This window comes from Chlorocebus sabaeus, chromosome 14 (genome assembly GCF_047675955.1).
Source record: "Chlorocebus sabaeus isolate Y175 chromosome 14, mChlSab1.0.hap1, whole genome shotgun sequence".
Taxonomy (NCBI): Eukaryota; Metazoa; Chordata; class Mammalia; order Primates; family Cercopithecidae; genus Chlorocebus; species Chlorocebus sabaeus.
In genome coordinates, this window is record NC_132917.1 from 36871620 (window position 1) to 36890181 (window position 18562).

Consider the following 18562-nt stretch of genomic DNA (forward strand, 5'->3'; position numbering starts at 1 on the left):
GTCCTTCCCCGTGCCTCGCACCCCAGCATTTTAAATTTTCCTTCACTAGCTGTGCTGTTTCTTTTCTTCTCACATGCTATATACATTTTTAAAATTATTGTGTTTATTATCTATCATTCTTTCTTTCTACCTTCTCCAACTGGCATGTAAGTTACTGTAGGGCAGTGATCTTTGTTTAGTCTGTTCATTGATGTATCACCAGGGCCTAATTGGTGAGCAATCACTTACTAGATACTTGTTACATCAATAAACAATTTTTTAAAAATAACTTGACTGGAAAAATTAGTTCACAATAAAATGTATGTTCAATTAAATCAACTGAGACCTACCTATTTGTTTTTTGTTCTTTGTTTTTTTTTTTATTACGAATTTGAGCTATCCATCATAAAGGGAAAATAAAGCAGTCACTTTTAGTAATAAGTTGCTAAGCATTATTTTATTTCTGTTAAATAAACAACCTAAGCATGTATGCATGGTTTGAGTTTTCTTTTCTAGCACTGTACCATGTATCTGGAATATTTTAAAAAATTGAACACCATATTTGTTCATACAATCGAACATTATAAGTAAGTGCTCTATGTTGTAGTTTACAAGAAATTTTGCTCTAAAATATCAATAATAATCTCACCTCTTTCAGGTCTTCATACAATACGAACTTAACATTGTCGCCATCAAGATGTTTGTTCCAATTGATTGCAAAATCAAAATAGCTTCCCCAAGAAACTAAAAACACAGTGGGGAAGACTTTGAGAAATGTTGAATAACAGAGGTTAAAATGACAGTTAATTTATGCTATAAAATATAAACTATACATATGTGTATATGCTCGAGATATGTTTATGTTATTATAAATCCCTGCCACCAAAAGGTGACAGAAATCAGTCCCATTGTCTAAATTTCTATTTATTTTCTTACCTTTTGGAACGTTTTTCATAAATAACACAAAATTAAGCAAATTACAAAAATGATTTACAAAAACTACAAGACATTCATGAATATTTAGGTGGATAAAAAAATTCAGAAATAGTGAATGACACATGAAACCCGACAGAGATAATGCCAGAAAGAAATGATGAAAAAGACATTTTCTAGGCTGTCATTGTTCAAAAAAAAATGTAATGCTAGCCATATATGTAATTTTAAAAAAACAAATGAAATTAATTTTAATGTTTTACTCCACTTAACATAATTTATCAAAAATATTATTCCATCATGTAATCTACAAAAATTTATGAGTGAAGCATTACATTCTTTTTTTTTTTTTTTTTTTTTTTGAGACGGAGTCTTGCTCTGTCGCCCAGGCTGGAGTGCAGTGGCCCGATCTCAGCTCACTGCAAGCTCCGCCTCCCGAGTTTACACTATTCTCCTGCCTCAGCCTCCCGAGTAGCTGGGACTACAGGCGCCCGCCACCTCGCCCGGCTAGTTTTTTGTATTTTTTTTAGTAGAGACGGGGGTTTCACTGTGTTAACCAGGATAGTCTCGATCTCCTGACCTCGTGATCTGCCCATCTCGGCCTCCCAAAATGCTGGGATTAAGGCTTGCGCCACCGTGCCCGGCCACTTTACATTCTTTTAATATTCTAAATCTTCAAAAGCCATTGAGTATGAGACATACACTGAGAATCTCAATTTAGATGCTAAATTTTTATTGAAAATACTTGATGTATGTTTAGATTTAATAAAACTTACAGTTTAAAAAGTATATTCACAAAACTAACTTATTACACTTACTTAAAAGTTTTCCAGTAGGCCACGCATGGTGGGTCACGCCTGTAATCCCAGCTCTTTGGGAGGTCAAGGCAGGTAGATTGCCTGAGCTCTGGAGTTGGAGACTAGCCTGGGCAACATGATGAAACCCTGTCTCTACTAAAATACAAAAAATTAGCTGGGCTTGGAGGCCTGCACCTGTAATCCCAGCTACTCGGGGGGCTGAGGCAGGAGAATTGCTTGAACTTGGGAGGCAGAGGTTGCAGTGAGCCGAGATTGTGCCACTGCACTCCAGCCTGAGCAATAAAGCGAGACTCCATGTCCAAAAAAAAAAAAAAAAAAAAAGTTTTCCAGTAACTGAATTGTATATCCATTAAAAATTTTGAATTAATTCAAATTTTTTAAAATGAAAAATTTAGTTATTTAGCACCAGTCCCATTTCAAGTGCTCAGTTGTCACATATGGTTAGTGGCTACCACGTTGGACAGTGCGGATGTAGACACGGATCAGCTGTGCTGTTTACGAGCTGTGTAACTTTGAGCAACTCCTAAAACTCCTTGTAGCTTAGATTCCTCATCTGTAAAATGGGGCGTTATGAGGTTTAAATGAATTAACACATGTCAAATGCTAAAAACAGTGCCTGCTTCACTGTAACACTAGCTTTTTTGTGTGTGTGTGTGAGGGAGTCTTGCTCTGTCACCCAGGCTGGAGTGCAGTGGTGCGATACTGGCTCACTGCAACCTCTGCCTTCTGGGTTCAAGTGATTCTCCTGTCTCAGTCTCCTGAGTAGCTGGGACTACAGGCACATGCCACCATGCCTGGCTAACTTCTGTATTTTTAGTAGAGACGGGGTTTCACCATATTGGTCAGGCTAGTCTTGAACTCCTGACCTCGGGTGATCCACCCGCCTCGGCCTCCCAAAGTGCTGGGATTACAGGTGTGAGCCACCCCACCCGGCCTCAATAGCCATTACTATTATTATCATTACTATTATTAATAATATAATTATTATCACGATCATTGTTATCATGAAGCCCTCGCTTTGAGCCAGGCAGTTTCTATGTGTTTTATTTGCTGTCACGAATACTGTTAAGTTGTCCACCCAACATCCAATACATCCTCTTTTTTGTTGCTAACCAAACCCTGATTATTTGGGTCTAAGTTGATCATGACAATTCTGTTTCTTGATATCCTGCCTTCCTCAGAGCTGTAAGTGGCCACATGAAATGGTTCCGCCCAGTGAGACACAAGCAAGAGTCTGCTGGAAGGTTTCTGGCAAAACTATTGCTGTGTGGAGCTAAGGAACACATTTGGCTACTGCTATCCTTCCTCCTTTTTCATGACCTAAAGGTGATGATTGGAAGGATAGTAGCCAATTTTAGGGGCTATTGCAAAAAGTATGAGAGAGAGGCCAAGGGAATATCAGAGGTGCAGGCCAGTGATCCCAGGAACCGGCCACCTACCTTCAGACTTCCTATTAAATGAGAAAAACAAACCTTTCCAAGGATGGATAGGGAAACAGAGACTCCCTAAAATAGATTGTCCCACTGATGACAAGTTTCTCATCATCATTTGCAACAACATGGAGGGAGGACATTATGTTAACCAAAATAAGCTAGATACAAAAAGAAAAATATGGAGCCTGGGCAATATAGTGAGGCTCCAACTCTACAAAAAGAAAAAAAAATCAGCAGGTCATGGTGGTGCGTGCCTGTGCGTGCCAGCTACTTAGGAGGCTGAGGATCACGTGAGCCCAGGAGGTCAAGGCTGCAGTGAGCCGCGCCGCTGCACTCCAGCCTAGGTGACAGAGTGAAACCTTGTCTCAAACAAAAAAAAAAAAAAAGAAAAGAAAAGAAGAAAAGAGAAGAAGAAGAATACACCGTGATCTCACTTACATGAGGAATCTTTACAAAGTCAGATACATAATAGAGAGTAGGATGCTGGTTACAGGGGTGGGGAAGGGCAGGAAATGGGAAGACATAAGTCAAAAGGTACAAACTTGTTACGTAGTTATGAATTATTCAGTTATGAGTATCTTGAGATCTAATGTACAGCATGAGGATGGCAGTTAATGACAGTTAATGATTTTATACCATATAATATTTGTTAAAAGAGTAGATTTTAGGTGTTCTTACTAAACACAAAAAAGGTAATTGTGTGACATGATGGAGATGTTAATTGGCTTGATTGTATTAATCATTATGTATATGGTGAAATATCATGTTGTATACCTTAAATATATACAACAAAAATAATTTTAAAAAGTAGTCCTCTTAGAGACTGACAACAGCTTCTCCTCTAGGGTCATTGGGCTTTAATATCCCGTTTATTACACCGTAGAGACTCAAAGAAGCCACTAATAAAAGGAATCAGTTACTGGTCTCTGGCCACTATACTCATGGATATAGAGTCACTGCCACTTCTAAGCATTGGCAAGTGATTTAACTTTTTTTTCTGAAATGGAGTTTCACTCTTGTTGCCCAGGCTGGAGTGCAATGGTGTCTTATCTGCTCACTGCAACCTCTGCTTCCTGAATTCAAATGGTTCTCCTGCATCAGCCTCACAAGTAGCTGAAATTACAGGCATTAGCCACCCCGCCTGGCTAATTTTGTATTTTTATTTCTTTATTTTTTATTTTATTTTATTTTATTTTTTGTGTTGAAGTTTTGCTCTGTCACCCATGCTGGAGTGCAGTTGATCAATCTCGGCTCACTGCAACCTCCGCCTCCTGGGTTCAAGCAGTTCTTCTGCCTCAGCCTCCTAAGTAGCTGGGATTATAGGCATGCGCCTCCACACCTGGCTAATTTTTGTATTTTTAGTAGAGATGGGGTTTTGCCATGTTGGCCAGACTAATCTCAAACTCCTAACCTCAAGTCATCCGCCCACCTCGGCCTCCCAAAGTGCTGGAACTATGGACGTGAGCTACTGTGCCTGTCTGATTTATATTTTGATTAGTTTTCTCATCTGTTCAATGGAGCTAATACCACCTTACTCATAGTTTGTCATAAATCTTAAATAAAATAATGCATAGACAACCCCTACTTTAGCACCTGGAGCATTAGTAGACACTTGTAGTTATCAATAAACCAGAGACAAAATATCAACATGTTTAACAAAAACTTATTTCTCACAAAAACTTATTTTCTTTCTAGCAAACAAATGTCTTAGGTATAGTAGCACAGTGTCATGTGTCATGGTTTTTTAAAAAATTTTTTGTTTTTATCAATGTTATATAGTGACAAAGAAGTTAACTACAAATGGTTTTCTACATCACTCTCTGTTAAAGCTCTCTTTGGTCACTCTGTACTCATAGTCAACATATGACTTGTCCAAATTGGTTTGCTTTTTTGTTTTGTTTTGTTTTTTGTTTTGAGATGTAGTCTCGCTCTGCCAAACTGGGGTGCAGTGGCACTATCTCAGCTCACTGCAACCTCTGCCTCCTGGGTACAAGCAATTTTCCTGCCTCAGCCTCCGGAGTAGCTGGGACTACAGGTGTGTGCCACCACGCCCGGCTAATTTTTTGTATTTTTAGTAGAGACAGGGTTTCACTGTGTTAGCCAGGATGGTCTCGATCTCCTGACCTCGTGATCCACCTGCCTTGACCTCCCAAAGTGCTGGGATTACAGGCGTGAGCCACCGTGCCCAGCCCCAAATTAGTTTTTAAAACAGCAATGCATTTAATTGTGGGATGCACAGAACTAATGGTGTTATAACAGTTCATTTAAGTGTAAGTTTTTGGTTCCCAGATCTACCTAAATCTTCTTCCTTTACCCTAAAACACATTTGGGTTTTCACATTTGTGTGGTCATCTGTTCAAGTAAGAAGAATTCTTTTACCAACAGCCATACCTTGTCCTTTCATGAACTGTCTGAAGAATTCATCCCAAGAGCAATAGCTTGGAATATCGGGGACGTCGTTGTGGAAATGGAAAAAAGATACTGCCGTATCTTTAGGATTTCGAAATATTACCAATATCTAGGGAGCAAAAACTGAGTTAATTTAGGTTATTTAGGTCTATGTTTTGAAATCTGGAAAATTGACAGGGCGAGCAATATCATGTCCACTCGTATATTACATAATTGTGTTAATATAGAGAGAAAGAATGACAGTAGGAAACTGAGGAACAGGAGGTGGCTGATGGGGAAATCTGGGGAAAGGAGAGAAAGAAAGAAGAAGAAAAAGATTGATATTGTAGCAGAGGATTCTTGCTAATGAATTTAGGCAACAAAATGCATGGAAGATGTAAAAAGAAAAAAAAAGACCAAGCTCACTAGGATAATCACAAAAGTATGACCTGAAAGTTTAAACCCCCAAATAAAAATTGCGAATAATGTTAAGGACGACAAAAATAATGTCTTAGAGTTGGTGAGAGAAGATTAAACAATGGCAAAGCCCACTCTCTGGGTATGATGTTCATGGGTGAGTAGATGACACAGAACGTCTGAATTCCTATATCTGTCTTCTCTGATGAGGAAAGTGTTCCTTTGGATGAGTAGCATGAAATAAACATTGTAAAGAACAAACTGAAACCCCAGAGAACTAAAAGATTGTAGAGGATCACACGTCTGCTCCAAGTTCAGCCTTCTGGCCTGAAGCCTTCCATTTCAAGAACTGAGGAAACTGGAGGACACATGATCCAGCATGTTCCTGAATTCCGAGGAATCTGAAAACATGTGAGGCCAGACAACTAGAACAGGCAGAAGTCATTTCCCTTTCAGAAAGGGGAAAGATGTGGATTTTGCAAAGTGCAGATTTGTGATATTCACTTTCATTTGGGAGAAGTCTAGAATTGACTAAAAACAAGATTTGGGGCCACATAAAGGAGGAAACTGTAACCAACAGGGGGCAACATGGATCCTCTAACAACAAGTCAGTTAACACGTGGATTTTTTCAACGTGGTTTTAGATTAGTAGGTGGAGTAGTATATGCTTTCTCCAACAAAAAAAGTAAGAATGTAAGCCAGCAGCAGGAGCAGTTAGGCATATGAAACTCACTGGGGGCTGGGCGTGGTGGCTCACGCCTGTTATCCAGGCACTTTGTGAGGCTGAGGCAGGTGGATTACTTGAGGTCAAGTTCAAGACCAGCCTGGCCAACATGGAAAAACCCTGCCTCTACTAAAAATACAAAAATTAGCCAGGCGCGGTGTTGCGCACCTGTAGTCCCAGCTACTCGGGAGGCTGAGGCAGGAGAATTGATTGAACCTAGGAGACGGAGGTTGCCGAGATCGTGCCATTGCACTGCATCCTGGGCAACAGAGCAAGACTCCGTCAGAAAAACAACAACAACAACAACAACAAAACTGACTGGGTATAAATAGTTAATTAACTAATGTAAACCTGCTGGGAGGTTTTTAATAAGCCCTTCCACTATCTTGGCTGGGTCATAGTTAATATTTTAATTAATGATTTAGGTAAAGATATAGAAGCTCTATTTACCAAATTTGTAAATAACATGACAGTGGGAGGGAATCAGGATATCAAAATACCTTGTCTGCCTAAAGAATTTAACTAACACTAACAGGATAAAATTGAGTAGAGATCAGTGGGTCTGGGTCTTGTCTTGTGCTTAGATCTAACACTCATCCCTGCCGCCAGTCCAAATACAGTAGATTCTTGTCATTTGAGGGTTTTATATTTGAGACTTTCGCTACCACTCAATGGTCCTGGCTGGTAGCAATCTGTAAGTCTACAAAGACGTCAATTTAAATTTGAGAGCTAATTGGCTGGAGTATGAACAAATTCCACACATCAACATCTTACCTCCCTGCTGTTGCTCTTGTTTTTTGTTGTTGTTTTTGAGACTGGGTCTGACTCTGTCATCCAGGCTGGAGTGCAGTAGTGTGATCTCGCTTACAGCAACCTCTGCCTCCTGGGCTCAAGCAATCCTCCACCTCAGCCTCCCAAGTAGCTGGGACCACAGCGGTGCACCACCATGCCCAGCTGATTTTTGTATTTTTTGTAGAGACGGGGGTCTCACTATGTTACCCAGGCTGGTCTTGGACTCCTGGGCTCAAGTGATCCTCCTGCCTCGGCCTCCCAAAGTGCTAGGATTACAGATGTGACCCACTGCATCCAGTCCGTGTTGCTCTTTTCTTGCCCTTGTGTTCTTACAAATGTGAAACTCTGTTCAAAAGCCTGTGTGCCCCAAGTCCAACGCTTTATAAATTACTTCAGCTCTGTTTATTATAGAGACTCTAAGGAAAAATGTGTTAACTGCATTCATCGGGGGAAATTATGTCTTAAAGTGGTATTTCAGTCTTTACAAATACGCAATACAAGGAAAAACTGTTTAACAGCGCTATTCAAAGCTGGCTTAGGGGATGCTGGAGATCTTTATCATTGCAGGTGCTCAATCATGGTCCAGCTGCTCAGTGGAATTCAAACACTTGATGGGAATTAGCATAGATGACCTTTAAGATATTTCCCTATTTTAAGCTACTAGGATTCTTGTATCATGGCCACAAAGCTGCTCATTCTAAACCTCCACTTCCCTAAGGTTTGCTTTCCTACTCTTCCTTTCTTATTTTGCTTCTCCTCCTGTCTCTTACCATTGAAACTGTAGTTATCTTAACAGTTTTCCTCTTTTGCCTTTATTTGTTCTTATCTCAGTAGTCTCCCATTCTTGCTAGCATTCAGCAGGAGTTTAATTTTTTTTTTTTTCAGACAAGGTCTCGCTCTGCCACGTAGGCTGGAGAGCAGTGGCGAGATTTTGGCTCACTGCAACCTCTGCCTCTCGGATTCAAGTGATTCTCCTACCTCAGCCTCCCAAGTAGCTGGGATTACAGGCACGTGCTATCACACCTAGCTATTTTTAGTAGGTTGGTGCAAAAGTAATTGGGGTTTTTGCCATTAAAAGTAATGCAAAAACCCCAATTACTTTTGCACCAACCTAATATTTTTTTGTAGAGATGGGGTTTCACCATGTTGGCCAGGCTGGTCTCAAACTACTGACTTCAAGTGATTTGCCCACCTTGGCCTCTCAAAGTGCTGGGATTAGAAGCATGAGTCACCACACCCTGCAGGGAATTTAAATCTTGATTGTAACTAATTCAAATCATTTTCTTCTGAGACAGAAAAAAGTCACCAAGAAATAAGGAATGGAGGGGAGACCAGGTGAGAGGAAACAGAAAGGGTTAGGTAAAAACTAGTAATTACAAGAAATATATCAATACTGATTAATAAAAAAACATTTTTAAACAAATTGTAAGAACAGCCAAAGCACATATAGTTCTGTATGCATGCTGTAAAGTTTGTTACTATATGTGAAATTCAAAAATAAAATAGTTTTAGCCAGGCATGGTGGCTCATGCCTGTCATCTCACCACTTTGGGAGGCCTTGGTGGCAGAAGGATCCCTCAAGGCCAGGAGTTCAAGGCCAGCGTGGGCAACACAGTGAGATGCTGTCTCCATAAAATTTTTAAATATATTTGAAAAAATAGTTTTAGGCCTCAGGTAAATAGTGCTCACCAAAAAGAAACAAAGGAACAATTTTTTTTTTCTCATTTTACTAGATTGTATTTTGTGTGTGTGTTTGAAACACTAAATATTCTAGCGGGATTCGGAAAATTATTCACTGTAAAACAGATTATAAAACACACTTTGTTCTATGCATATGTTTTATATCCTTGTTGAAAATGCATTTGACTTGACTGCAGCTATAGCAAATATACGTCAAGAAAGAAACAAAAAAATTAAATGTCGCACTTCATTTACTAAGCTTCTATAAGGAGGAACAAACTCATGTTATACTTCCAAAAACTAATATCTATACATAGAAATTTCAAAGAATTATCAGTAGGAAAGGACACTCACCTTGGCTTTATTCTTGAAGATAGACTCAGGTAATTTGTCATAGTGGAGGTGAGTTGCCAAAATCCTTGGTGATGGAAAGCCTTTCATTCTCTTAAAAATATACACAAAAAGGTGAAAATGTGCATGTGTGTGTATGTGTGTGTGTGGAATCACTCCTAGGTGTCGTATCTAAATGACAGTTTCCAGTACTACTGTCACTATATCTTCTCCTCCTCCTCCAATTTTTCTTTCTTTCTTGTTTTTGAAACAGAGTCTCACTCTATCGCCCAGGCCGGAGTGCCGTGGTGCGATCTCAGCTCACTGCAACCTCCACCTTTCAGGTTCAAGCAATTCTCCTTTCTCAGCCTCCCGAGTAGCTGGGATTACAGGTATCCACCACCACGACCAGCTAATTTTCGTCTTTTTAGTAGAGACAGGGTTTCGCCATGTTGGCCAGGCTGGTCTGAAACTCCTTACCTCAGGGGATCCGCTCACCTCAGCCTCCCAAAGTGCTGGGATTACAGGCGTAAGCCACCACACCTGGCCAATTTTTCTTTATTTCTGTTTTCTTACTTTGTGGAGATGAGGAATGAAGAATCATAGATAAACAAATAATTAAAATATTCTTGAACTTCTTTGTTGTACTCTGCTTACCATTTCCCAATCATTTTTGTAATTTTTAAAAAAATTACCTTTTCCCACAATGATATCAAATCCATTTCGTTCAAGACCACTCATAATCTGAAATATACACTTTCAACCGGGCGCAGTGGCCCACGCCTGTAATCCCAGCACTTTGGGAGGCCGAGGTGGGCGGATCACGAGGTCAGGAGATCGAGACCATCCTGGCTAACACGGTGAAACCCCATCTCTACTAAAAACATAAAAAATTAGCCGGGTGTGGTGATGGGCACCTGTAGTCCCAGCTACTCAGGAGGCTGAGGCAGGACAATGGTGTGAACCCGGGAGGCAGAACTTGTAGTGAGCCGAGATTGCGCCACTGCACTCCAGCCTGGGTGACAAAGCGGGACTCCGTCTCAAAAAAAAAAAAAAAGAAATATACACTTTCACTTAATTTGGATCTCTTCTATATTGAAGGTCTTTAACAGAAATAGTGAAGTCTTTCCACAGTTCCTGCAAATCCATTTTTAACATTTAAATCTTTCTGTTTAACCAGCTAAAACTCTAGGCAATAAAATATCTCAATGGAACCTGAAAGTGCAGAGTTACTTAAATGTCTGAGAAATGTTTTATGAGAGAAATATACTGTCAGTATATGGACTAAGGTGATTAATTCTTTTTTTGTAATCTATTTCTATAGATAATTTTGAAGATAAAATTATCTATTTAATCTGCCAGGATTAAGGGTTTTCACTTACAATCAGACCATTAGTATATGTTATGCAGGGAAGTAAGGCTTCAAGTTTTTAGTCCCACATCTGTAGAGGTCACTCACTGCTTGGTTGCAGCTACAATATAACTACTCACTGTAAGTGATAAAAGGATATTCAGATGTTTGTAGCCAATTGTTCTGTAAAAACTTAGTGGAGGCTGGGCATCCTGACCAACATGGTGAATCCCCGTCTCTACTAAAAATACAAAAAATTAGCTGGACGTGGCGGCGTTTGCCTGTAGTCCCAGCTACTCAGGAGGCTGAGGCAGGAGAATCACTTGAACCCGGGAGGCAGAGGTTGCGGTGAGCTGAGATAGCGCCACTGCACTCCAGCCTGGGCGACACAGTGAGACTCCACCTAAAAAAAGAAAAAAAAAAACTTAGTGAAGATCTCAACTCAAGCAAGGGGACAAAAAATGAAATTTAAAAAATAAAACACACTTTAAATCAATGATATGGGCCCAAGTGGTGACTAGCAGTGTAAAATCTCATTTATATCAAACTATACTTTTAAACATTTGAAGCATTTTCATACTCATTCATACTCATTCACAACAATCCTCTCAGGTAGATATTATAACCCCCATTTTAGAGATTAAGAACAGGCTTTGAGGTTTTAAGCACTTTGTGCAAAATTGCACAGGTGATTATTTTCAGATTAAGTTATAGAGTGTGGTTTCCACGAAACTTCATGGCCAAAAATCATGTACAGACACATGAGAAATGGTAAAGTTACTAAAAGGATTAGAAAAGCACCCAAGGGAAAAATGGAAGTCAACTGTAATAAAATTAGATAGCTACATAATATATACTACTATGTTCATTAAAATGTATAATATAGCCCAAGTGTGAGCAAAGACTAGATACCTTATTTAAGGAAAAATATGTATTCCAGAAAAGTTCTCTAGATACCTTATGTAAGGAAAAATATGTATTCCAGAAAAGATCTCTGCAAAGCAAATAATTGTTAAGTGAAGTTCATTTCACTGATTTCCGTTTAAAAATAAAGGACATATTGGCTAAGCGTGGTGGCTCACGCCTATAATCCTAGCACTTTAGGAGGCTGTGGGGGGTGGATCACTTGAGGTCAGGAGTTCGAGAGTAGCCTGTCCAATGTGATGAAACCCTGTCTCTACTAAAAATACAAAAAATTAGCCAGGCATGGTGGTGTACACCTGTAATCCCAGCTACCCGGGAGGCTGAGGCAGGAGAATCGCTTGAACCCAGGAGGTGGAGGTTGCAGTGAGAGGAGATCGCACCATTGCACTCCAGCCTGAGTTACAGAGTGAGACTCCATTTCAGAAAAAAAGAGAGAGAGAGAGAGAGAGAGAGAGAGAAAAATTGAAATCTGGATAAATGTTGGCATCATTTCTAAAGGTGATGTTAAACACTCTCCTTAGTAAAAGGTTATGCAAAGACCTGGACAGGGGAAATCTATCGGGCTTTTCCTTATTTCCTACCTAGGACAAAGCTTCTTACTGCCCCTGTTGGCCCATCCTAGGTTCCTGGGCCCATCTTGGCTGAGCCTTCATCAGGTTTGCTTTGGTCCAGATGACCCTCTCTGGTCTGTTGTTGCTGACCAGAGGCAGGACTCGGCACTTACCTCCAAACCACTCTCCTCCGAGTCCCTGAACACCTATCTCCTTTACCATGTATTTTTGTGCTACTTTGGCCTAATCCATGGAAATGGACTTCCTTCCATCTAGGTTCCAACTTTCAAATTTGTATTTGTCATCATGCCACTGTCTCAGTCACTTCAAGAAGCTGTTCCCTAAGTCCCAATCCAGTGGCTTTATGCTTAGTAACTGAGTCCTGTCTGCCTGTTGGGAGTCTTGGTGGCGAACATTTCTGAAAGTTTTACTGAGACTGTGGTTCCCCCTCAAATACAGCCTTCCCTTCCCAGCTGCATTCTGGTGTGTCTAGGAGTGGGGAGGGGCTGTCTTCCATGCCCTTTTTCTGTCCAAGCACTGAAGTCCTGAGGCAGATCCTCCTCCCACTCCTTTCTTGCCTTCCCTGGGCAGGGAGTAGAACATCCTATCTCACACCCAAGTCCCAGTTAGTTGTATTGGGAAGGTAAGTAATAACAGGTAGGATGACCTGTTATCCCCTTCACATACATCAGTGGCTTACTCTCTTAGCTAATGCTTGATTTCTTCCCATCCCTTACACACACACGAATCATAACTGAGATAGGGAAATCAAAAATCACTGGGAGCAGTGGCTCATACCCATAATCTCAGCACTTTGGGAGGCCAAGGTGGGAGGATCACTTGAGCCCCGGAGTTCATTACCAGCCTGGCAACGAAATGAAACCCTGTCTCTACAAAAAAAGGTTTTAAAAAATTAGCCAGGTGTACTGGCATGTGCCTGTAGTACAAACTACTCAGTAGGGTGAAGCAGGAGGATCGCTTGAGCCCAGGAGGTCAAGGCTGCAGTGAGCCATGATCATACCACTGCACTACGGCCTGGGCAATGAAGTGAGACTCCATTTCAAAAAAAAAAAAAAAAAAAAAAAATCATGCCTTACTAGGAAAAGACTGGTGATTCCTACTACCATTCTGCACAGGTCCATGTCTTCAGAGATGAGGCTTTTCTGTTCATTTCCTGAGGTTTCTCAGCTTACTTTCCCCCTACTTAAAATAAAAAGAACAAAAACAGGCTGGCTATACAGTATAGTTGTTAAAAGCTCAAACTAGAAAACGGGTTGAAATCTTGGCTCTATCATTTATTAGTCCCTTGACATTGGGCAAGTCCCTAGTAGTTCTATCTTTTGTGAAATGGTAATAAGGTTATTTTGCAAAAAATAAGATGATACCTGAACAGTGCTGAGGATATGGTAGGCACACAGTAAATTGTGATAATTATTAGTATTGCACTTTCTAAACTGAAAACTAAAGAATCCCCAAACTGGAAGAAATCTTTCTATGATAATTTGCTGTAAAGTTAAAGGCTGTTTGTACTAACCTGATATTTTTCTGAATCCCCACATTCAAGAACTGGGAATTCTGGATATTCATACTTTTTTTTAGAAACAGTAAATATTAATTCATGGACAATGTGGAGAATCCAGTTTGAACCTATCAGAAAAATCAGAGAATAAAAACTCATTACGGAGTCTTGATGTAACAAGAGCACGTTACTTTAGCATATACATGATAAAAATTAAAATCTATAACCATTCCCTGATGTGTATATTTAGTTCTTCTGTGTTTGAAATAACTTGGGCTATGGAAAGAAATGGTTTGATGGAAAACAGCATTTACCTATAATTAGTATAAAATTCAACTTATTTCTCAGATGTCTCCTTTAACAAGGGACAATGCTTCATTTTGAATCTAGAATATGTTTCTTATAGAACAATGTTATGTTATAGAAAGTTTATTATAAGTTATTTATATTATTTTACATTAAATTAATACGTATTTTCTACAGGAATCTATAATTTTGATTTTATGAAAACACAGCATCAGTTAAGAAAAAAACATTAAATGAGGTTGGCTTTAATAAACAACAGTAAAAAGAATCAAAAGGAAATGGTAGAAAGCAGGATAATTTAGATTCTTCAAGTTTTATTTTCCATTGATGAAGGATCTTTGTAAAAGTGATTGGAGAAACTTACGGAGCAGTATTTGATCCTGAAAAATAATCTGTAACGTGGAAATCATCATGTAAAGTATAGAAGTGGCTGTGCTTTTGTCCAGCCGGAAATCAAGACAAAATCACTACTACTGTCACTGCTCCTTGCCAACTGTACTTTCCCGCATTCATGCAACTCCCTTCCAGGCCCGTCAGCCATCCCCTTCCGCTCTCCATCCTCCATAATGGCCTTTCTGCACAGAGCTCTTCCTTCAGACACTGGGGTTTTTTAATCTAGCAATTCTATGTACTGATTACATAAGCTACGTACTTAACCACGGTGGCCTTCCTCCTCACTGATGCTCAGTCAGATTCCTGCAGTGAGGAACCGCCTTCGTCCCACCTTTGTCTCACACCCTCCCCAACCTACTCACTATGAGAAGTGTGCTTGTAGGAAACGACTTGTTATTTACCGCACTTTGGATAAGATGCTAGCACGATGTCATCATGTCTGGCTTCGAATGTATCCAGCGCTTGGAAAGTTTCTGAGGTGCACATGGTGATGGGGTAAGGAATCCCCTGATAGGTGAAAAATAAACGAGAAAGTGCAGTTTCTTTAGATTTTTCTAAAGCTTCATCAATGTACTCAATAAATTTGGATTTATCAGCCATGGTAGCTCCCTGCAAATGAACCTGCTCTGTGGCTGTCCAGGGGGAGTGATTGCTTTTAATGGAATTGGGCAGGGGCTGGAATAAAGGGCTCCTCCCAGGCACATGAAAAAGAAATCATTTAATTCTCATCCACCCTCCCTCAACTTTTGCATATCCTCCTGGCAAAAGCTAAACCACAGGTGCAAAACAGGCTGATGATCAGGGAATATTACCCCACGGGTTGATTACATAACCATTTAGGCAATCTGCCCAGTGAAAGTAAGAATGGGATATCCTAATAGAAGAGAATATATATTAAATGTCTAACAAATAGGTATTGAATCAGGCACACAATTTTTCTATTAGAAATTCACACAATGAAATCTCAGTTCTCTCCTGGGTTGATACATTTTTACACATATCCTATGTGGTGTGAAAGGAAGCAATGGGATTGTAAGGTAATTTGGTGGGGTGGAAAAGAGACCAAATTTGGGGGCAGTCTCGGGCACTCTCATTTACTGGCTCAATAGATTTACAAGTCTAAAGACCTGAATTTGAACCTTGACTCTACCATTTACTAGTTGTGTTACTCTGAGCTAATGATAATATATCTCTAAAAGTTTATGTAAAATTGTTAACAGTGGAAATGTATCTGAGTTATCCCATATGGGTCTGCAGCAACCTCAATTCTTGCCTCCTCAGAAGAAAGAACTGACTGAGGGTATAAGGCAGAAAAAGAGACTGACACAAGTTTCAGAGCAGGAGTGAAAGTTTACTAAAAGCTTTAGAGCAGAAAAGAAAGGAAAGTACACTTAGAAGAGACCCAAGTGGGTGACTTGAAGAGCAAGTGCAATGTTTAACCTTGACGCTAGGCCTTCATAGGCTGGCCCACTTCCGGCATCTCACACCCCTTTCCCATGATTCTTCCCTTAGAGTGGGCTGCCCTCCTTACCCTGGGGAAGTGAGCATGTGCAGTGTGTTTAGGAAGCTGTACGCATGCCCATCTGAGGTTTTCTTCCCTTTTCTAGTGTAGCGCCCCCAGAAGGTCAGAAGATGTCATTGTGTCTCTTAATGTACATGCTGGGGAAGTTGCTTCTCCCTGGCACATTTCCTAGGGTAGAGTCTTTCTGTAGCAGTCTTTTTCCTTTGGGTAAGTTGGCTCATACTTCCCATCTCCCAGCAGCTTGGTGTGGCCCTGTGGCTAAAACAGGAAGTTGATGGCTCTCCAATCTTCTTTAGTCCCTTCCCCATACCTGGAAGGCAGATATTGTGTTGGCAAGTCAGATTTGCTAATTCGGAGGAAAGCAGCACTGAGGAAATCTGGCTCACCAGATGGCCTTGAGAAACAGAGCCACCCTCCCACGACTCACACTGTATAATAGGCTTCCTTCTGACCTGTATGTGAAAGAGCATAATTGTTCATCTTGTTTGAACCACTGAATTATTGGAGTCTCAACAATTACAATTATAATTACTCAAAAATTATAGCAGTTTAGCCTATATCCTATCTGGTACATTTTCTGGGTCAAAATTTACGTTTTGGCCTCTTGATAAGTCAAATATCTATAAACATAGACTATATATTTCTTCTTATTTCTCTCCCATTCTCTTCCCCACATCTTTCTTCTTACCCTTCTTCCATTTTCCTAAGGTAATTTTTTTCACTGTATCTACCTTTCTCTTAACCAATGTTAACCAGTTAAGAAGATGACTTCTAGTTATACTTAGTTACCTGGCTGTATCATCATTCATGTATCAGTTAAAAGGATAGCTAACATTATTGAGTACTTGCATGTACCACATCCCCTTCCAAATTGCTAAGATTACAGGAATGATTTGATGTAATTTCCTAACAGCCTTATGAAATGGGTGTTGCTTTGCTACCTTTTGCAGTTAGGTTAATTGGGGCCACAGGGGCTAAGTGACTTCTAGAGGACAAGAGGTGAGGGTTGGTGGGAGAAAAAGCAGGTTTTAATCGGAGAGCCAGCAAACAGAGAAGATGGTGAACTAGTGTTCTAAAGTACCACCTTACATTTTAAAATTGACCATAGGTTTTTTAAGGGGGAAATGCATGACAGACGTGTGGGAGTGGTACAGGATGCAGGGTCTGTATGTCTTGTTTCAATGGCTATCTTGGGTAATTGCCTGTTTGGAGGTCTGGTTGGCATTATCTTGATTTCAGCCCAATGGTAGTGGAGAAAATGTTGTGACTCCCCTTAAGCACGAGGATTCTGCAGTTGGGGCTCTGCATCTGGTTTGTTTCAAGATTAGCTTCTGGAATTTTTTAACCAAGAAAACAATTAGATAAACATGCACTGCCAGAGGAAAATGTCTAGAGAGGGAGGGAATGAAGGGGTAAGAGGGCAGGAAAAGAAAGTGAGTGATTAAAAAATATTTTAAAAGCTGAGGTTCCTAGTTACAGTTGCAGAGTCAGGCTTTGGAGGGGCTAGGATCGGAACGCAGGCAGTACAGCTAAGTTCAGGCAGAAAGACACTTACAATGAGATCTCAGAGGGCACAGGTTTAATTGTTAGTGCCAGTGATTTCTTTGGTGCTTCTTTACCTGCTATGAGAAACAAGGTCATGGGAATTTTTCACTGCCAAAAAAAAAAAAAATCTTATTTTCTGCGGAGAGAGATTTTTATGACCACAAGGGCAATAAATATCCTGGGTTCCAGTGACACAGGATGACACATCCCTGCCTAGGCCCAGCTTGGCCTGGTGCCTCAGCCTGCCTGTGTTACAGCTCATTCAGTCCCCTGTCTACTCAGGCCCATGGCTCCAGGGCTGGCTCAGCCTGGCTGCTGCTTTCCATTGTGTGGGGTGGCTGCAGGCACGAGCAGCAGGTGGAGGGCCACAGTGTTACAGCCTTTTTTGTACCCACTTTTGGAGGATCCCACGTTCTTGTCCTGCATCCAAGAAGAATGAGGTTATGCTGTAAACTGAAGAGTGAGAAAGGCAAAGAAGAGTTTTATTGAGCAACGGAACAGCTCTCAGCAGAGAGGGGACTCAAAGAGGGTGGTCCACCGCCCTAAGGCCGGTAGTCCTCCTTAGCCTCAAGGTGGGTACAAAAAAAGCTGTAATACTGTATCCCCCGCCCTCCACTGGTGTAAGGCAGCCACCCCACATGAAGGAAGGAGTGGCAGGGCCAGGCCAGCCCAGGGGCAGCAGGCTGGAGTGGGGCAATGGGACTAAAAGAGCTGTTCGCATGCTGTAACACTCCCTCTGAGGGTTAGGGTTGCTGACATCCCTGTTTGGGTGTCACCATGTTCCCCTCATCCAGACACCATTGCCCAAGGTGGAAGCAGGTTGTGGCATCACTGGCCCAGCTGCGGGCTGAGTGTGGATCCCGCCGCAAGCACTGGATCTGGGTGGGAGCGCAAGCAAAGTGCAGCTAGGTGGGCTGGGTGCCTCCTGCAGTGGGCCCACGGCCTGGGCAGGGGAGT

The 18562-nt window shown here is 40.9% G+C and overlaps 1 protein-coding gene across 2 annotated transcripts in view; it reads right to left on the minus strand.

Moving 5' to 3' along the window:
- Positions 1-18562, minus strand: part of SULT6B1 (sulfotransferase family 6B member 1) — a 30318-nt gene that overhangs the window by 5762 nt on the left and 5994 nt on the right. The window contains exons 2-6 of one of the 2 annotated variants that reach the window (XM_038006800.2): positions 14940-15045; positions 13855-13967; positions 9519-9608; positions 5555-5681; positions 629-723 (exon numbers count right to left, since the gene is read on the minus strand). In XM_038006800.2, the coding sequence (XP_037862728.1) occupies positions 629-723; positions 5555-5681; positions 9519-9608; positions 13855-13967; positions 14940-15024 (510 nt within the window). In that variant the 5' untranslated portion in view covers positions 15025-15045. Of the gene's footprint in view, positions 1-628; positions 724-5554; positions 5682-9518; positions 9609-13854; positions 13968-14939; positions 15318-18562 lie in introns of those variants that run through there. The other variant, XM_007970943.3, reaches the window with a different exon arrangement.